The sequence below is a fragment of the Misgurnus anguillicaudatus genome, chromosome 17 (assembly GCF_027580225.2).
Source record: "Misgurnus anguillicaudatus chromosome 17, ASM2758022v2, whole genome shotgun sequence".
In the NCBI taxonomy this organism is placed as follows: domain Eukaryota; kingdom Metazoa; phylum Chordata; class Actinopteri; order Cypriniformes; family Cobitidae; genus Misgurnus; species Misgurnus anguillicaudatus.
The window spans coordinates 36,571,532-36,594,026 of record NC_073353.2 but is presented as its reverse complement, the minus strand read 5'-3'; the positions used below and the strand labels follow the sequence as shown (position 1 = coordinate 36,594,026).

At 36.5% G+C, this 22,495-nt stretch overlaps 1 protein-coding gene across 1 annotated transcript in view; it reads left to right on the top strand.

Annotated features, from left to right (window-relative positions):
• hdac4 (histone deacetylase 4) overlaps positions 1-22,495 on the top strand; it is a 293,442-nt gene that overhangs the window by 4,100 nt on the left and 266,847 nt on the right. Inside the window, exon 2 of the mRNA XM_073854701.1 lies at positions 19,624-19,872. Within this exon, the coding sequence (XP_073710802.1) occupies positions 19,851-19,872 (22 nt within the window). The 5' untranslated portion in view covers positions 19,624-19,850. The remainder of the gene's footprint in view (positions 1-19,623; positions 19,873-22,495) is intronic.

Here is a 22,495-nt window from a genome sequence, read left to right as displayed (position 1 = left end):
ATGTTCACTAACATCACAAGCAGCTACTCCCACAGACTGCGCGTCAGTTTAAACGCGTCCCTTCTCCGCCTCGTGTCATTTCTTGATTTTCTTCCGCTTGCGTTAACAACTCGCAAGTGGACAAGAGAGACGAATTAAAAAACACCAAATGTAAACTGGAATGTGTCTCTCTCGTCCACTTATAAAACAATCGACCAAAGCGCGTCTTAATACCAAGTGTAAAAATGTTGTGAAGACATTGCGTGAACTAAACTGAGAGACTGACTGAAGTGAAGGGAGGTTGGCTGGTGTCACTATAGTGAGTGACCTGTGTCGTCATTAGAAACCAATAGGGCGCACTCTGCTGGACAAACAAGTACTTACATCTTTCAAAAGCATTTAATGTGTTCTGTAAGAAACGTTCATATCGGCTGCATATCTGCGGCTTATAGATATATCTGCAACAGGCTCATATCGGCCGATATAATCGGCAAACCGATAAATCGGTCGGACTCTAATTTGAAGTACTACTAATATTATCATCCTGTCAGCCGTGAAGACAAACTTAGGTTTTTGCTATTGTTTCTTTGCTAATGCAGCATCTATTCATTCAGAAAAACTACTTTTTGATTGGTTCATCAATTAACTATCAGTGCAGATTAATTGGCAAAACCGATTAATCGGTCTATCTTTAATCACAATTAAATATTGTTCTATGCTAACTGTTTTTTTTGTCCAGAGTCACAAAAATGACTTTGTTTGGTTGTTCAGGTGCTTGAAAGTATGGCTGGGTGGTATACTGAGTTTTAGTAATATATTAGTATTTTTTCCCAGCGAGATACGGGATGAGACAATACCGTCTATATCCGTATGGTCTGATATGAGTAATAGCCGCCTTTAGTGAATGTGACTAAATGAACGTGTGTAGGCCCACGCTTTATATAGTCTCAAATAACAATTTAAATCAGTTTGAAGCCCTTGCTAATCAATTCTACTCCTTAGGGCACATAATTAACAGTGCAGGATGACTCATGGAGGTTGGCACATTGCACTGTTTGATGCATCTGTGGCTAAAGAGGAAAAGAGAGAGAATTGGCTACAGCTAGTCTTACATGATGCTTAGCGACGAAAAGCGATAACAGGAGACGGGTTAGATCCGTAGGTGGTTAATTCGACTGGACGGATGACAAGAATGACTTTTCGATCTGTAGAAAGGTTCTCTCCTTAGTGGAGAATTGGATGTTTGTCCAGGAATTTTATTTAGGGAATCGTCTTAATGTCCGCAAGGCCTTCTGTGGACGGCATTGTCTCCGTAAATTCTCGGTGGTAAATGACTCTTTAAAGCTGAAGCGGTTAATAATGGTTGTCTCTAAGCATTGCACTTTCACATCTGCCATGGGTTGAACAAACACACAGTGCTCATCAAACTTTTTAGTTTATTTTTAGTTTATTGGTTAAAACAAAAAGCTCTTTTCACCTTGACAGTGTCTACTGTAGGCCATTTTATATCCTTAAGAAAATAAAAGTTGGATAGTGGATTCTGTTTTATGTTGAAAAAGTTTTGGATATTAACTCTTTCGTCGCCAGTGTTTTTTAAAACAGTTGCCAGCCAGCGGCAGCGTTTTTCATGATTTTCACAGAAGTTTAATGCCTTCCAGAAAATTTTCTTTTTTAAATATATAAACATACAATATACCAAATGAAAGAACAGACCCTCTGCTTTCAAAAAAAAAAAAAAAAAAACGTTTCATGTTTCATTATACCTTCAGGAGTTCTTTTGTAATCAGCTTTTGAATATGGGTAGGTTTCTGCAAAACACCACATTTTGAGCAAAAAGCAGAGATAATTCCATTTTTGTGACAGACTTTTCATAAAGATCCCATTCAGAGCGATCTTTAAAAAACAGACACGGACATGCAGCCGCTTGCCATAGGGCAATACTTCTGGGTTTAAAAGGTTGCCAGATGGTGGATAATAGCGGTATTGCAGGGAAGCGTTTTCTCTTGATTGACGAGATATTTCGTAAATGGCGGCGAAAGAGTTAAGGGTTTTCACACTGTCAGAAAAAATGGTGCAAAGGGTGCCTAGCCTGTCCCTGGGCAGTACCCTTTAAAAAAGTCCTAATGTGTACCACCTAGAAACAAATTTGCATGCATTTGGTACCATTACTTACACTGTAAAAAATTTGCTGTAATTATGCAGCTGGTTGCCAGTAACTTACTGTAGAAGACAAAGACTGAAAATGTTTCATGTTCATTTAACTTTGAACAAATTGTTGCCAGTAAATAACATAAATGTAAAATCTACAGTAAGTTACTGGCAGCTAGTTGCCAGTAATACCCAGTAATACTGTAATTTCTACAGAAATTCTTTACAGTGTACATTTGAGGTACTACTATGAATTCTTTATGTATGTATTTCTTGAAAGGGTACCGCCCCAGTGACAGTTAGGGTAAATTTTTATAATTTATTTCTGAGTGCATCTACAACAGGGGTGTCAAACTCAAGGCCCCCCTCATTTCATCTGGCCCGCGAGAGTTTACAGATTATGTTAATTATGTGGCCCGGCAGAGTCTACAAATTATTTTATTGTTATTATAAGTTTTATTTTTTGCAGGTTATTTCCTACATTATTTTTTTTAGCAGCCACCAAAACTAATTTTTGTCCTGCCAAAGTCTTTTTGTAATGTAATTATAGTGATAATGTTGATGATTGCAGGAGAGAGAACGAGCGGCCCGCACACGCGCACTACTAGAGTGGCCGTGTCTTAATGCGAAGGCTGCAGCCTCCAGAGGTCGCATTTCCAGGCTGCATACATCATCAAGACTGTCTTGTTTCAGGATATTAACAATTATAAAGTTGAATACTATTCTTAGTTTATAGCAAATAGTTGTAATATGCGTATGATTTGCGAATTTAATCGTCAGTTAACATAAATAAACCCGGCTTGATGACGCTGCATATGCGATCTCGTTTACAGAAATGTTTCGCGATGTCCACCTGGGATTAGTTTACAATGCGTCTATTTCCGCTAAATTCGCGAACTAATGACTCATCTGAACCGATTACTTTTAATAAATGATTGAAACTATTGATCTGTAGCCTACAACACTGAACTCATGAGACGTCAGTCAATCAGACACTTAAAGCCAGGTAAAAAAAATCACAGCTTTTTTGCAAAGAGGACAAGAAATGACAAGCGAGAGTATATCTGTGTCATAATAAATGCATATTATGGTGGAGTTTGTAAAACTCTTAGTATCTTAAAATGCCTCTCATTTTCTTACCTGCACAATGAAGGATAACAGAACATTTTGAGTGTGCTCATATACAACATGTGTTTTTGTCACCACAATTATTTTAAAAATAATCTGTAGAATGTACTGTAGTACTCTATACACTTTGTCATTATTTGCCTGGGCTTCTACGTTCAAAGCTAGGTATTAATCGAGTTATTAACAAAACCAATAGTAAGCAAATGCAGAGAAAATTATGCAATGTACAGTAATAAGAGTTGATACATTCATACAGTCGTTCAAATACAACCGGCCCTTTGAGAGCAACCGTAATGCTGATGTGGCCCGGGATGAAATTGAGTTTGACACCCCTGATCTACAAGTAAGTTTAGGTTTGTGTCCCCAAAAAGTTTAAACCCTGTGGTTTTGTGGTACTTTTTACTCATCCTTATCATGTGCAAGAAACTTTGTGATGTGAGTTTGGGGTGAGACTTGTCAACCAATAGCAGTATTTGGGGAATTGGATGCCGTTTGGAGACGCTAGTGGTGTAGAAATTAAACTCTCCACCTTTAGTTGATTTGATTCGGCGACTGACACTAACTTGAGTTCTATCATCGACAAAATATGTAATCGTTTTTGTGCCAGGGTCACTTTCTCTTTACTAATAAGCTTGTTTGGTTTTCCATTATGTTGTCGCCAGACTTGGCAAGGCTTGGGTTCGTTTGGCAATCCGTGCATGTCCAAAACGTCTCCAAGACTGCCATAATGAAAAACGTGTTTGTTTGTATGATGGGTTTAATGAAAACTAAATGTTTGTGGCCAGTGCTTCAGTCAGTTGGTAAAAACCTCATTGCACCCGCAACCCTTTTGGCCTTCGTAAGCTTGAGGCAGACCTGGCGGAGGATGTGAAAAGCAGACAACAGGCGGTGAAAGTAAATGATGGGAGAGACTAGAGAGAAAGAAAGAGTGATGATAGTTCTGCGTCTCATAAAGTGCAGGCAGGCATACAATTGCGTTTGGTCACAGGTCTCATTTCCTGTTCTTTGTTTATGTGAAAACAGACAGGCCGTATGGAAATGGAGATTTTGAAGTCTCGTCTGAGGATTTTGACTTTTAAAGGGGATATTTCAATTTTTTAAGATGTCAGATAAATATTTGGTGTCCCCAGAGGATGTATGTAAAGTTTAAGCTCAAAATATCAAATAGATAATTTATCATAACATGTTAAAATTGTAGGTGTGAGCAAAAATGTGCCGTTTTTGGATGTGTCCTTTTAAATGCAAATGAGCTGATCTCTGCACTAAATTGCAGTGCTGTGGTTGGATAGTGCAGATTAAGGGGCGGTATTATCCCTTTCTGACATCACAAGGGAAGACAAATTTCAATTATCTATTAGAGAATGGTTTACCAAAACTAAGTTACTGGCTTGTTCTTTTTTACATTTTCTAGGTTGATACAAGCAGTGAGGACCCAATTATAGCACTTAAACATGGAAAAGTCACTTGCTATTATTTTGTTGTGGACTACAAAAAGATGTTTCTACTCGCTCACCGGTCCATTTTTATAACTATGTCTTTCTCTAGTTTACAATACGTTAGTAGTTAAACGGATCCCCTAATAAACATTTTGCCATCGTGGCATAAATGTGAATTTAGTTGCAAAAAATAAACGCCAACTCTGGTGAGAACTGCATAAAAAGACATGCATTTGCAGTTTTCTTAAAAGTTGCATAACTTTGTAGTTTATTTATAGACTGTGACATAAAAAACTGTGAAAATGAGGTTTCATGGTGGTCATAAGTGGAACAGAGTAACAGAAGGCTTTGCTTTATTGATACCCATTCTCAGCTAGACTCAAGAGGAAAAAGAGGAAACTGGTGACTTTGCGTTGATGATTAATGATTGTGTTGTGGTGATGATTAATGATTGATTATTTCTCAGTAATAAATTGACCCAATAAATTATGTCTGTTTCTGAGAAAATTATTTTAATCATTAATAAATGTATGATACATTAAGCATGATGATGCATTAATACAGAAGACTGATTGTAAACAAGTGTAAACACTCTCAGGGATTGACAGTAAGGTGTGCCCGATGGCCCGCCGCCAGTGTCAATGATGCCCAGGATAGCTCTCACTTAGGGCTGGGTGGTATATCTAGTTTTGGTAATATATAATCTCCCTAATGAGATGTACAATGAGACAATACAGTCTCTATATTTGTATGGACTGATATGACCCTCATTCTTTGATAGGGGTGGGAATCGTTTGGACCCTCATGATTCGATTCAGAAGCGATTCAAATGTACTAATTAGCATAATTGGTAACACGTTTTATTTCTCAACTGCTTATATTTACTTAAAGGGATAGTTCACCCCAAAATTTTAATTGTCATTTTTTTTGTTTGAATGAACACGAGAAGATATTTTAAGGAATGTTTGTAACCAAACCATAAGCCCCATTCACTTCCATAGTTTTCTTTTTTCTACTATGGCAATTAATGGGGCTCATAATCGGTTTGGTTACAAACATTCCTCAAAATATCTTAATTTGTGTTCCTCAGAAATATATAAATTTATTTAAGTTTGTAACAACATGAGAGTGAGAAAATGATGAGAGAATTTAAATTTTTGGGTGAACTATCCCTTTAAGAGGTAATGCAACAGATTGTGTTTACGACGATAATTATTGCATTTTTATACAATTTATTTGGTGTAAATATGTCAACTTAAAATACGCAAGAAAACATAAACTCATTAAGCATTTGGTGCTGTCTGAAGCCTTGAGATGCAGCATTTCAGGAATGCGTGTGCTTAAATATTTAAATGGGATATATCATGAAAATCTAACGACTTCAATGTTTAAAGGCGGGGTGCATGATTTTTAACTCTTTCCCCGCCAGCGTTTTTAAAAAAGTTGCCAGCCAGCGCCAGCATTTTTCATGATTTTCACAACAGTTTAATGCCTTCCAGAAAATGTTCTGCTTTAAATAAATAAACAAACATCAAATGAGTTTCAAAAAAAGTTTCATCCTACCTTCATTAGTTCTCTTTTTATCACCTCTCAAATATGGGTAGGTTTCTTCAAAAACACCCAATTTTGAGCAAAAAGCTGAGATAATTTCATTTTTGTGAAGGACTTTTGATAGAGATCAGATTCAGAGCGATCTTTAAATCATACACGGAGTCATGATTTAATCAAAGCGTTTTCACTTAATTGACGAGTTATCTCGTCAATGGCAGGGAAAGAGTTAAAAAACACTTTGGAAAAGGGAGTCGAGCTGAGTACCAAAACACACTTGTAGCCAATCAGCAGCAAGGGGTGTGTCTACTAATCGACATGGTTGCCTGGGTTGCGTATATGTGGATCGGGTCTATCAAAAGATGGTCCAGATTTTATTGGGAATCTCAACATTGGCTTTCAGAGATCATGCACCCTGCCTTTAAGTGTTATATTTGGGTCCCCAGTGTTTCTATCAACCTAGAAAATGTAAAAAATATCAACACAGTAACTTAGTTTTGGTAAACCATTTTCTGCAAGCTTGTAAAAAAATAGGTAATTGAAATCTGGCACCCATTGTGATATCAGAAAGGGATAAATCTGCCTCTTTTCTACACTATCCAGCCACAGCACTGCCATTAAGTGCAGATCATTTACATTTTAAAGGACACACCCAAAAACGGTACATTTTTGCTCATACCTACGAAGTGGCGATTTTAACATGCTATAATAAATTATCTATATGGTATTTTGAGCTAAAACTTCACATATGCAAAGATTTATTTGACACATTTGAGAAGTCTTGTGAAATGTCCCCCTTAAATTGTCAAGGCATAATGATGAAAATGATGAATGTTTGTGATGATGCAGCACATCGGCCTGTTTGTTGTGTCTGAGTTGCAGGGGTGACATCACGTCACAGGCTCTCTCTCTCTCTCTCTCTCTCTCTCTCTCTCTCTCTCTCTCTCTGTCTTTTTCTACCTACCTTTCGTAGCTTACTCTCACCCAGTGCCAGATGTATTTTCGGGTACCAAAATTGGGTACCGATTGATTTAACGTGAATCGGTACGCGGTAGTACAGATGTAATTTGGTCGGTGTTCTTAAAAGTACCAAACCCTAGGTATCAATCATACCCTTTTTTATTAAGGTTTTATTAGTCAATAAATAAATAAAAACATTAAAACAATAATTAGGCATGCTTTGTTTTGGGGCTTTTTTGTGGTGAGGTCAGTAGAGGAAAATCTTTAGCATTGAGCCCTGTCTCTGTTTACAGTATTTATCTTAACATTTGAAGAGTAAATTACAGTGATAGGAATTCTTCCGAATTGACATTTCTACATCAAAGCAAAAGTCTAGTTGACTCGTGTTAAAGAGCAGTCATGTAGTTAAACATTTATTAGCTCATTTGGTGCAGACGTGAGGTGTTTTTCTTGTGTAATGGCTAACCTGGTGTTATATTTAGCCTGCACACTCTTGTCTTTTGTAGTAAACATGAGCGTGACCGTGAGTATTGTATAAACACAAAGAGCGTCCTGTCATATTGTATCGGGTGTCATTTTCTTGCTGAGCTCTGTAACCTTATCCTCCGGTCTGTCGGTCTGTGTCAGGTCTGCACCTTGATGATGGTCACTCTAGACGGTCGGCCAGGTCTCATTCATGTCCCAGACGGGCTGATAAAAGACTGAGAGTGCGTAATGGTCTATTTGCCCCCGGTTAAATCGCACCCCCAGACCGAATGAGCAGTCACAGTCAATCGGACGCTTGACCGATTTTGGGTGATTTTTGTCCTGCTGTCCTGCAGCTTTTCCTTTAACACTGACCTGCTTTCTTGACAGTTTTTTTAAGTAGGTCACTGGTCCTGTTTTAAAAATTTTATTTGATTTGTACTGCTACAGTTGTTACATTTTATAAGGTCCCCAGGGTCACTAAGGTCTAAACATACAATGAGAATTTAAAGGAATAGTTTTTCATTAAAAGTTATTTATTTAAAGACATTGTGTAGTTATTTACTTGTCCTTTTTCTATAACACTTTACAATAAAATTCTGTTGTAAAATTAGTTAAAAAGATTTTCACCTAAAAATGAAAACTTTTAGTTATAAACCGCTAGAATTGAAGAGCTCGGATGCAAAACCCTCTACGTCCGTCATGTTTTCTTGAAAATAAGCGTGTCTTATGAAATTTTAAATGGATTCTTGCCAACTATCCACTATTTCTGAATGGCCTAGGCTTGATTTAAAGGGAATGTATTTGATGAACGTATAATACGCGTCGAGAGCATTTGATTAATATCATCAACTCATTTTTGACAGAGTTGGCATTTAGCGGATTTTGCGTCTGAGCTCCTCAATTGTTATTTGAGTCCAGTATCTTTGAAATATTTTTAATTAAGTATATTTCCAGCAATCACAAATAGCTAGAAATATTACACACCAGTTCACACCAGGCGAGTGATTTCAATGTTAAGTCAATGTGAAGACGCGTTGACGCACGACTGAAGGTCTTGCGGCGCGAGTTGAAAATTAGAATTTTGGTGGAAAAAGTGCCGCATTAACCAATCAGGGGTTTGGTCTAGTAGTGACGTGATAACAGAAAGCCAGCGGAGTCGCAGAAGCCCCTCCCATGACGTGAATTTCTGCGTGAATCTCTCGATGACTAGAGTTTCACGCGCGAATAAAGCTAGTAAACTCAAAATGTTCAAGCGGCAAACTAGGCGTGTTGCTGAAGTACAGTTGATGATTAATGGTAATGTTATTTATATGTTTATGCGAACAAAAGTGCACTTGCATGTAAAATCAATTTTAAATTTGGTTTGCATCAGTATTTTTTTTAGTGCTGCCTCACGATTAGTCGCGACTAATCGTTTGCAGAATAAAAGTTTTTGTTTACATAATATATGTGGGTGTATTGTGTATAATAATTATGTATAAATACACATACACACATGCATGTATATAATTAAGAAACATTTGCATGTGTATATACATGTTTATTAGGGGTGTGACGAGACACTTAATCCACGAGACGAGACGAGACACGAGATTGGGTTCACGAGAACGAGACGAGACGATATTTTTACACTTTTTAAGAAACCCTCGATGATAAAATAAATGAATAAGAAACTGAAATCATGTTATTTTTAAATGTTTTAACTAATCAAGGACTGGCCCTAACAATTATTTTACTAACTGATAATGAAGTAATTTGTTATTTTTGGGTAATAAAAATAGACCCAAGTGAGCAGTAGCCTTTAAAATTACATAATAACGAAGATGCAATAATAATTGGTTCAAATAAAGTATTAAAACCAAGTTACATTAAACAACATTACATTAACAAACACATTACATTTGTGGTCTATAAATAAAAAGCATTATGTATATATTATAACAAATGCCTGCAGGGGGAGATAGTTGACTCGTCTCGCGGACGCTATCTTCACTTTCACTTTAGACGGAGAGAAACGCTTATTTTTTTAGCCAAACAATGTTTAAATCCATTTGAATATTTAATATACGTCCATTTCTTTACAATAGAAATGAACATGCAGACATTAAATCATGTAAACTCTGTGATGGTTTAATCTGTGCTGAGACTTCACATCTGACAGTGATCAACAGACAAACACAACACGTCTCAGACTTCATACGAGCTCCCAAACGAACATTATTGGAAACCCAAACAAAAAAGCAAATGCAGTAAAAGACAGAATATTACGCATGCACTGTAAGAGGCTAATTACACCAACCACGCTTTAAACGCTTGAAAACGCAAGGCGCGACGCACTGCCTTTTTAAAAAAACAGCAATGCAAGTCGACGCGGCTTTTAATATTGCTAGGCAACCACCTAGTCAGCTGTCTTGTCAATCAAATATTGAAGCGTGCGCTCTTTTGCTATTAACTGTCATATTAGCAGAAACTTTAAAAATGACGCTTGCTCTGACCTTGTTTGAGGGTGAGAGGTGCACAAACACGCAGGAGAGAGTGAGCGAGTGGAGTCCGGTTCTTCAAAGCAACTGTAAACTTCCCTCACCACAACGTAAGGCCTTCATTCGAGTGGACAATGGAAAGACGCGAATGACGTCGGGCGCTTCTCCGCTCTCAGCGCTCCTTCAAAGGCGCGTGCTGCGGCCGCCGGCAAAAACCGCAAGGCGCTCAGCGCGCATAAACAGCGCGCAAACGCTCCATGCCCATAGAATATCATTTAAAAAAGGCGCCTGCAACTGCCATAAATGCTTTTGGTGTAACTGGCCCCTAAAAGGGTCAAACAGAAAGCTGCATCCTCCGGAGGTCGCATATGCAGGCTGCATACGTCATTAAGGTTTATTTCAGATCATTAACTGAGCATTACATTCGCAAGTTGTGAGCATATTACAACAATTTGCGATTAACTAAATTATTAGTAAACTTTATAATTGTTAGTAGTCTCTAATAAGACAGTCTTTATGAAGGAAATGCAGTTTAAAAATGCGACCTCCGAAGGATGCAGTCTTTTATTTGAGAAACGGCCAGAATTTCACCTTCACAATAAATCTCGCGAGACACACTTGATCACACTTGATCGTCGCACGAGATCTCGTCACACCCCTAATGTTTATATTTATATATAATCTATATTATATATAAATATAAATATTTATTATATAAATATATTTTTTTCTTAAAATTATACATTTATGTGTTTGTATTTATATAAACATAATTATTATACACAGTACACACACATTTCTTATGTAAACAAAAACTTTTATTCTGCAAACGATTAGTCGCGACTAATCGTGAGGCAGCACTAATTTTTTTTACATTTCTAAAAATTGTTAACATAACCACGATAATATTGATAATCGTGGTGATTTTGGTCACTGTACCCGTGATGTATATACCGTTTATATAGTTTGATCTAGGGCTGATTATTGGCAAGGGCCTTACAATACGCTACATGTTGCACGATACAATGTATCGCGATACGTCAGGGTACAGTCACATGTTGCGATACATTGCAATACATTTTTTAATCAAAAACGTACAAAAATAGAGCTGAATTTAAAATAAAAACAACAACAAAAAAAATCTTTTTTTAAAGCAAAGTGCTTCCACACGTCGGCTTTGAAAGCTGCAAGCGTTTTTAAATTTTCTGCCATTTTTTCACTCCTGCTAACTTCTGAGAAATTGCCTGAATGGCCGTATATGACACCCAACTCTACAGCAACATCAGCAGCGGCGGAGGAGGTCGTTTGATGCGCAGAAAGGGTTTTTATGGTTATTTTTATACCATAACTAGAGATTAAAATATCGATACACTAAAAAATTATCACAATCGTTAGCTGTATCGATATTTTTGCACAACCCTAGTTTCATCTCTAGATCCAACATATTATTACACCTTTGTTTACTTTCTGAATTGCATCTTCTGAATTGGACTTCTTTTGCATCTTCTTTGCTTAAATATTTAAGTCAAGGCCTAAAACACTTGCAAATAATAAACTTTCATGACGATGTAGCACTGGCCCGTCCTTGCAAGTGACAGTTCTGTCAACTGTCCCGAGCATCATTCATGCTTGCTCTGGGCCATTGGGCACTCCTTACAAACCCCTCCCTGAAGTAAAGCAGGCACGTAAAAAATGATTCAGGGATTTCCCGAATTGATTTTGTTTTGTTAAATAAAAGATTGATTAAAATCAGAGAATCAATATTTTTATCCACCCCATACACGAGGGTGAAATGGCAGAAAATTTGTGTCCAGGATTTCTTCTTTTTAGATGTTTTGCATAAAGTTGTGTGTGTGTTTGCGGGCATGTGTGCATGACTCTGAAACTTGATATTTAGAAATGACGTTGTTTTGGTACATGAGGGCAGAGCAACATGACAGAAATAACTGACATAGTCGGATGGCTGCAGAGCATGGAAAGCAGTCACCTGTAAATACAAACCTTCACGTCGTACATCTTCATCAGAGAGAGAGAGTAAACGAGGATATCACGCTCTTAAATCAGCCTGTGAGGCATATTGTGAAAAACAGTAGCTAAATTTAACACACAAGTTATACAGTTTATCCAGCAAAGCTGGTAATACAGCCCTGACGGAGACAATGTTTGACCTTTTCTGATAAGTTACAGTTAACATGTTTTGACGTTCTTGTAAGCAGTGATCTAAGTTCATGCAAGCACTCTTTTACTAAAATAGGCCTGAACTTTAAATAGCAACAGTGTTGGGGGAAAATAACTCTCTTAGTTTATAATGAGACCCAGTCAGATGATTTTTATGTCCAGGCTTTCCCTGCAGTTGGCACTACATCAGTGCGGTTTTGGTGTGCTGGTTTTGCTGTTCGGGTTGGTTGTGGTTTTGGGGTGAATTTAGTTACGGCCATCACCGTGAATGATTTTTTCAGAAGATGTTATTTCAAAATGCAAGTTTTTTGTTACTTGCACACTTCATCTATAATCGTCTATCTACAAAAATGCCAGTGTGGCAAAGTGTCCGCCCATTTTGCCAAGCGCTCCTCCTTTACGGTATCCGAGCATGTCCACTCGCGCTTTGGGCGGGAACGGCACCCATGTGAGACATGTGATGACAGCGAGTGCAAAAGACTGTCGGAGGAGCTGGAACTAAACTCTTTCCAGTACATGTAATCCAGGCCACCTGGTCTCATCGAGAAGCCTTCCTTACTTTGAAAGGAGAGCTAGAAAATCAGGCAGTCTGTAAAGATTGTTTCCTCGCTGTGAGGTTCAGTAAAACAAACAGATTATTGAAGTATTATGCTCCTCTTTATTCTAATGCCTGTGGTGATGTAACACCTTTTCCTCGCATGTATGGAAAATCCACGTCAGCTTTGGGACTCTCTGTGATTAAATCAGATTTTCTTGGCGCACTTAATTGGGATTAACTCAAATATTCCTACTTTCTCTCTGTCTTCTGTAGTTTCGCAGCAACTTTCTATTTTTTATTCGCGAGGGTATAGACGTCGGTTTGGGTGTCTTCTTCAATGTAAACCAGCCGGGTGGTTCTCACGTAATCCAGATTTAGAAGGTGTCCAGCATCAGATTTTTTTTAAAAGCTATTGAAGCCAATTTTTTGCACATATAAGATTAAGGTCTGAACTTACTATAACCATTATTTTTAGAGGATTTAAAACCGATTTCCTGTAGAATTATTAAAATTTTTTAGATTATCATTATCAAAAATGATCATTACCACAACATGATATTACATTAAAAATATGCATTTACAAACTCATGTTTTGGTAAAGAGAACTAAAAAGTTGTCTAGGTACTATGACAAACAAAATTTTAACTTTTAACTGGAGAGAAAAAAAATAAGAACTGCTTACCTGGTAGCCATCTTGTGTGTCACAGTCAATTATGTCCCTTCCAAGACTTTTTTTTTAAATGTTAGTTCCTTGAGGGCTTAAACAATGATTGAAAATTGTTGCGGAGGATGAGAAAATTTTCTTGGACACATTTATATTCCTTATTATTGTCTCTACATTTACCATTGATAAAAAAATAACACATGTTTCTTTACTGTAAATGTTTATTGTATAACATGCACTGAAGCTTTTTATATTTTAGATTTTTATTTGTAAATATTTCCATGTCAAAGAACCAAATTCCAGTCATGGACACATTGCGGTAATGAAAATGTTCTGCTTAAATGTGAAAAAAATAGGTTTGTATGATGTCATTTGAAATCATGTGCAACATAGTACATGAAGAGATGTTTGTAACTGTATGCTTCTTAGTTTGATATACTCTTACTCTGCATTTACTTTTTTATCAAAATGTTTCATGACACCTCATTAGTCTAATTTCGCGAGAATCACCCTTTTACATTCTATGGCACCTTTAACTGTAGCAATATTGGGTACCAATCAATCAGTTACAAACCAGTTAGTACATTGTAAAAATGTTGGTTCAACTTAAAGTAATTTGATGACAATTTTTAAGGTAAAGTATAGTTTTAAGTTGAAATAACTAAAAATTTTAGGGCAGTCAAGTAACTTTCTTTTTTTTAAAGTTAAACCAACAAATCCAGACTTTGTTTGTTTGTTTGTTCACGTGAAACTGTCGCGTGCTCACGTGAAACTATCGCGCATGCACTTGAAACTTTCACGTGCGTGCGCGATAGTTTCATGTGAGCACGCAATAGTTCAAGTGCTCACACGAGCACGCAAAACTAAAAAATTCTGCACATGAAGGTTTCGCGTGAGCAAATGAAAATTTCACGTGAGCACTTTTGCTCCATGTCCCCTTAGGGGCTCCGTAGATTTCAATGGCCTTGACGTTAACAAAGCTTGCTGCATTTGCCAACAAACATTAATATTAAACAAACCAGAAATTGCATAATATCATTTAATGTAACGTAACACAATAATGGAAAATTACCATATTTTCTGTACTATAAGTCGCTCCGGAGTATAGGTCACATCATTCAAAAATACATCATTAATTTGAAATAACATATAAGTCGCAGTGGACTATACGTCACATTTATTTAGAAAATTATTTCACAAAATCCAAGCCATAGAACAGACATTTAATGTCGAAATGCAAGTTATTCAACTAAACCATAGCACACAAAACCGCAGGCTGAAAAGGTGTCCGAACGTTAAAAGTAATATTATCAGTTATTTAAACGATAAATCATAGCATACAGAACTTACCTGGAAGGTTGAATAGGCTAAATTAACTGAACAAGCCAACTAGCGTGAAGTTCGCAGGCTCGTCATTTCACATCACTGAATTCATTGAATTACATAAATACAGGAGCAACATATAGCGGACTCGCGGCTGTAGACTGTAATGATGTCTCTTGACTCATAAAGGTCAAAATGAATTTGTGACTATAAGATGTAGCACCAGCCAAATTATAAAACAAAACGCGACTTAGTCAAAAAATACAGTATTGTATTATGATGTAAGATACTTACATCCCTTGAACTTGAACTATTGGCCAGATTTTGGATATCTTGCACCTCATACCAGTCTAAGTATTTTTTTTAATTGAATTGTGTTTTGAATTATTTGTATCATTTTACATACTGTATATGTCAGAATTTGTGGAATCATATTGAAAGGGTTAACAATAACCAATCCTGCTTTTCATCAAAATAAGTAGAAACATGGCATGTGGGTCACATGTTCAATGAGTTTCCTAGACTAGATCCCATTTCTCTTGGAACAGCTGATGTTTTTTGGTTACATAACATGGCTTAGCTCTGTTGTCCCGCTGTGAGAGACTGCTTCAGATGTTGCTGTTATGCTGATAGACAGGTTGCTTTGTTCCAGGTGGCAATAAGGAGAAATGTACACATTTATTCAGAAGGCTAGCTGTGTTAGGTTTGCTTGTCAGACGTGTGCCATTGTCGGTTCTGTTAAGCATTGTGACAGCAAATATGACAGGCTGGGAGGGAACGTGTCAGCGTGGCAAATTGGTAGGATGGCTAACACCCCACCCATCATGTGTCAAAAATTTGTGACGTCTGGCCTTTACAGTAAGTTATATAAGCTTATGTGTTCTTAGTGGGTTGAGAATGCTATGATGTAGATGTGATTGTATTAAAAAACGAAAAGCCCCTTGACTGACTGGGTCGATATTTTCATATCCTCGGCTCTGTCCCGATAACTAGTGAGTTTTCTTCATAGGCAATGTTTTAAAGCATTTTTTATAAACGTAGTGGTCAATGGAGCTGAGTACTAGGGGTGGAAAGAGTACAGAAAAATCATACTCATGTAAAATTAGTCTTTACTTCCCAAAAAATGTAGTGTGAGTAGAGTAAAAGTTGCCTTTGATATGCATATTTGTGATATCTCAATTAGTTTTGAAACACTTGACTGAAATGTTAACTATGATCTTAAAAATCTTTTCATCTGAAGCTGTACGGTTAAATGCTTAATAGATTAATTTAGGTTATTAGAAAAATAAAATTTTATGCTTAAATATTATTTTTGAAATAGATGACTGAGGCCACATTTACATTGCATGTTTGAAGGGACTCAATTCCGATTTTTTCCCTCATGTAGCACAGATCGGATATGACCCACAAATGTGTAAGCAGTAATAGGCGGGTGATTCTCACGAAAACTTGGTTTTAAAAATGTCAAGCATGAAAATGTAAAAATTGCTTAAATTTACTTTTTTTCCCACCAGACATTGAAAAACAAAGTCTGGAGTAAATGGGAACATTACTTTAAAACCTTTTACTTATCATTTAACACTTTTTGTAACATAATTTAAAAAATTAGTCCTAAAAAATCTCATTACCGCAACAGTCAGAAAACATCAACACTGACATATTTTCAAAATGACATGACAAACCTGAAAGAACATAATTTGGAGATTCTGCACATGCATTTAAAATCAAAGTATTATGCTTCTATTAATTAAATTAACATTTAATAAGCATCTGTTGCGGTAATGATAATCAAAATGTCGTGTAAGCATTCTGACAAGACAATATTTCAAATTAACTGTAAAAAAAATGATCTTAGCTGGTAGCCATCTTGAAGTAACTGGTCCATGTGCTTGGTCACTCAAAATCAAACTTTATTAAAATTCTGTATGTGTGCTTATTAAACTGTTCTCAAAAAGTGTTGCGGAGGATGAGAACATCAGGCATGGACACATCATTTTCCTAATTTTTCTTCATTATTATTATACATGAATATTCAGTAAATATTTTTTCTGTCATCTAAAGTAGTCTAGCAAAACATCCATTTATTTTTTTTCTTAATATTTTTGTGTTCATTTGATTAAATTACAACATAACGCATGTTCAAACACAGCCGGACACATTGCGGTAATGAGAATTTCAGCAGAAAATGAGATAAAATTTACAATTATAAATTCTTATGTTGAAATCACACATTGTGCAAGGTAGAACACAGTATTGTGTTAATTCTGATGCTTTTTAATGTTACAATATTACACATTTTAAAGCTAAAATCATTAGTGCCGTGGTGTTTCAATGGTTTTGTGAGAATCACCCAGGAGCATATATTCCGATATTCCCCAATCGGTTTCAGGCCTCTACTTATGTGGAAATAAATCGCATATATGAATCGGATACATACATTCGCATCCGCAATGTAAGTGGGCAGATCAGATATTCCCATCTATAGACGTGTCGTGCGCCATTGAAAATGCGATGTTGGCAAATTACACCAACTCAGGTGGACATGACTCTTTTTTGCACCGCAATGGAGAACGACGGCTCCGATAAGTGGAGAAATGTTGAAGTTTTATGTCTTGTTTCAGAAATAAAGCTCTATAATCTTGTATAATCATTTTGTCTGTGTCCATTGCATATCGCAACATTTTACTTCCTCTGTGCTTTAAGCTGTTTCGGGTCAGTATGTCTACCTTGAATTGTTTTTCCAAGTGTTTAGTGTAAATGCTGAGTTGCTTTTAAAAGATGACGTAAGCAAGTCGCCAAAAAATCTGATACAGGCAACAAATCAGAATTGGACATCAAGATTTGCACTTAAAATCCAACCTTTTAGGCTGAATATTGAAAGAGAAGCAGCAAATAAGAGCTCAGATTAAATGTGAACTCTTTCAATATTCTTTCAAATCATCCTAATGTGAATTTTCAAGAAGCTTCAAGAGTGTGGTTTTGCATTTTTTTGGCAAAGTGTTTCAAAACTTTGACCGGAAGTGTGTATGTAGTAGAGGTCTTCATGGGTCAACTTAGATCCAAAAAACCCAGGTCCGACTAGGCATGGACCGGTATAAGATTCTGCGGGTATGATAACTTTTAGCAAAAATACCACGGTTTCACGGTGTTGCGATATTGCCATTGCAACACTAAAATGTATTATTTTCTAATGTCAGGTACAATAAAGCCTTTAATTATAATATGCTTTCAAAAAATATATAATATTTTCGTAATGTATATTAAATGTAAACATCAAATTAATCACACTTAATGATTTAATGAATTTAACACAGCTCATACCTTGGAGACGGTATCACACAACATTTTGAAATCTTGACTGTTTAAAACCTTGGTATACCTTGAAACCGGTAACCGGCCTGCAGACCGAACACAAGTCGGTTTAAAAGAAATAGCCACCGGTTCGGGTCAGACTCGGGTCTAATTTTCTCAGGTTTGCCTCAGGTCGGTTCTTTCTTTAAAGGGGACATATCATGAAAAATCTGACTTTTTCCATGTTTAAGTGCTATAATTGGGTCCCCATTGCGTTTATCAACCTAGAAAATGTGAAAAAGAACAACCCAGTAACTTAATTTTGGTAGACCATTCTCTGCAAGCATGTGAAAAAATAGGTCATTGAAATTTGGCTCCCCCTGTGATGTCAGAAGGGGATAATACCGTACCTTAATCTGCACTATCCAATCACGTCACTCCCATTTAGTGCAGAGATTTTAGTTCAAAGGGTCAAATTTTTGCTCACACCTACAAAGTGGCAATTTTAACATGTTTTAAAGGAATAGTCTACTCATTTTCAATATTAAAATATGTTATTACCTTAACTAAGAATTGTTGATACATCCCTCTATCATCTGTGTGCGTGCACGTAAGCGCTGGAGCGCGCTGCGACGCTACGATAGCATTTAGCTTAGCCCCATTCATTCAATGGTACCATTTAGAGATAAAGTTAGAAGTGACCAAACACATCAACGTTTTTCCTATTTAAGACGAGTAGTTATACGAGCAAGTTTGGTGGTACAAAATAAAACATAGCGCTTTTCTAAGCTGGTTTAAAAGAGGAGCTATATTTTGTGGCGTGGTGGCACTTTTGGGAGTACTTCGACTCGGCGCAGTAACACCCTCCCTCTCCCATTATGAGAGGGAGAAGGGGAGCGGACTTTTCAGGCGAGTCAAAGTACTCCCAAAAGTGCTATTACGCCATAAAATATAGCTCCTCTTTTAAATCTGCTTAGAAAAGCGCTACGTTTTATTTTGTACCACCAAACTTGCTCGTATAACTACTCGTCTTAAATAGAAAAAACGTTGATGTGTTTGGTCACTTCTAACTTTATCTCTAAATGGTACCATTGAATGAATGGGGCTAAGCTAAATGCTATCGAAGTGTTGCAGCGTGCTCCAGCGCTTACGTGCACGCACACAGATGATAGAGGGATGTATCAACAATTTTTAGTTAAGGTAATAACATATTTTAATATTGAAAATGAGTAGACTATTCCTTTAATAAATTATCTATATGGTATTTTGAGCTAAAACTTCACATTTGTACTCTAGGGACACCAAAGATTTATTTCACATCTTAAAAAAAGCCTTGTCGGGTTCGGGTAAAAAGTAACTGGGTAATTTCGGGTCAGGTACATTTCTTTGGATACGAGAAAACCTGTAGACTGCAAAGGTAGCTTACTAGATATCAGAACAATGCCCACTGTGTGATAACTCATGTTATTTCTCTTTTGACAGTTCAAGACCGGTGAGAAGAAACCAACACGTGAGGCTGGATTACGGCCATCAGGGCCTGTGAACATCTGAGAGTCTACTTTCTTGGTCTCTCGACTAATCTTTCCAATCAGCAGTGGATGGTGAGCGGCCAGCGAGACCAAGAGGAGGTGTGAGGTTTAACTCACGTCCTCACTCCTTTTGTTATTGGGCTACTTCTCTTCTCTACTTTCTTCAGAGCTGTCAACGCAATGACGTCTCACAGTCGGCCAGGTAAGAGCTCCACGCTCCCTTTCAGTTCTCCTCTTGGGTTGCACGTCTCCGATCGAGATAAATCCACGCTGGATTCATCTCTACTCCGGTTTCAATTCCGATTGTCCGTAAATAAAGTTTCTGTGCTCCAGAAATGTGTCATTACAAACCAGTTGCTCTTGCAGGAGGATGATAAGGTTTCTTTTTTGCAGCATGATTTGGACCTCAAGGGTCCTTGAGCATTGAATTGCCAGAAAAGCTTTCTTGATTCTTGCTCAAATATCTGTCCCTGTTCGCTGCCAAGGCTGCCCTGTCCAACTGTCGGCTTGTGAAGTTTGATTATTCTTGGAAAAAGTTGCGAGCTTTGCCATTTTCGTGTCTCTCTTTATCTCTTTTTGCTTATATTTTCCCTTTCGTGTTCACGTAGGAAAAGGTCACAGAGTTTCGGGTTCTTTGGGTTGAATTGTTCACAAGACGGATGAGCACTTAATAGCCGCACAATAAATGCTTTCGTCTTTTAGCTGCACAAACTCACCTCAAGAGGCTGTGGGTGTTTTTAGCACGCAGACCCTTCACGTAAATCACTGTAACGCACGGCCTTGACTCGCTTATTACTCGCTATATAATGTTTCCCATAGCAGTACGCTAAAAGGCACCATACGTAATATAGTTTGTTAGCCTAACTGTTAAGTGTTTATGGTTGCCATGCAACAAAGCAACTTAGCATATTATTGTAGAGTTTATGGTCACAGGTGTACGTTTATTTGGATTTTACAGTCGCTTTGGATGTAGCTAATCTGATCTGTATTTAATTGCTACTTTAGAAACTGCACATTTAGCTTATACTAGGATAACGAGCCACATAAAATACTGTAGTTTACTTTAGTATTTACTATAGTAAATTTTAGGACTAGGTGGAGTTTTGGTAGCATATTTGTTTTTGTCCCAGTGGGATACGGGATGAGACCACCGACTATATCGGTAGGGTCTGCTATGACCCGCCTTGCACCAGAATCTGTAAATGTGCACTTAATTTAGATGCAAGCTTTCCAACCAGCTCGCATGTTGTGTAGCTACATATTATAACTAATGCATTTATGTTAACAAATAAAGCGTTAAGTGAATTAATAATCGGTTGTTAATACTGTAGAATACTTTAATATTTACTATGGTAAGATTCAAAAACAAATAGTATTAATAAATAGTCATTTTACTTCTGTTTACTATAGTAAATACTCTAGTATACTACTGTATGTTTTACAAGTGTAGATAAAGATACAATTCTTTGGTCTGTTAAATACAAAGGAAGATATTTGTAACCAAACTGATCAGATCAGCCCCATTCACTTCCATAGTATTCCTTTTTTATTCTATGAATTTCACTTTTGTTTACTATAGTAAGTACTGTACTATACTACTGTAGTTTTTCCAGTGAGGATTAAAGGATTAATTTCTTTGTCCTGATGAATAAAAAGGAAGATATTTTGAGGAATGTTTGTAACCAAACTGATCAGAAGCCCCATTGACTTCCATAGTATTATTTTTTCCAACTATACATTTTACCTCTGTTTACTATAGTAAATACTCCAGTACTAATGTATTTTTCCCAGTATATTTAAAAATATAAATTTCTTTGTTTTGATGAATACCAAGGAAGATATTTTAAGGAATGTTTGTAACCAAACTGATCAGAAGTCCCATTGACTTCCATTCTTTATTTCTTCTATGAATTTTACTTCCGTTTACTATAGTAAATATTTTAGTTTACTACTGTATTTTTACCAGTGTGATAAAAGGAATCATGTTTTTTTCTGATGAACACAAAGGAAGCTATTTTTAGGAATGTTTGTAAGCAAACCGATCATAAGCCCCACTGACTTCTATTCTTTCTCTCTTCTATGAATTTTACCTATGTTTACTATAGTAAATACTCTAGTATATTATTGTATTTTTACCAGTGTAGATAAAAAGATACATTTCTTGGTTCTGATGAATAAAAAGGAAGATATTTTGAGAAAATTTGTAACCAAACTGACCAAAAGCCCCATTGACTTCCATAGTATTCTTATATCGTACTATACATTTTACCACTGTTTACTATAGTAAATACTCTAGTATATTACTGTATTTTTACCAGTGTGATAAAATGAATAATTTATTTTTCTGATGAACACAAAGGAAGATATTTTGAGGAAAGTTTGTATCAAACCGATCAGAAGCCCCATTTGACTTCCATAATATTTTTTTCCACTATATATGTTACCTTTGTTTACTATAGTAAATACTCCAGAATACTACTGTATTTTTTACCAGTGTAGATAAAAGGATTTGTTTCTTTGTCCTGATGAATACAAAGGAAGATATTTTGATGAATGTTTGTAACCAAACCAACCAGAAGCCCCATTAACTTCCATGGTATTCTTTTTTCCTACTATGAATTTTACTACTGTTTACTATAGTAAATACTCTGGTATATTACTGGATTTTTACCAGTGTAAATAAAAGGAATAATTTATTTGTTCTGATATACACAAAGAAAGATATTTTAAGGAATGTTTGTAACCAAACTGATCATAAGCCCCAATAACTTCCATAGTATTTTTTTTCCTAATATGTCAGTGGGGGTTCTGATTGGTTTGGTTGC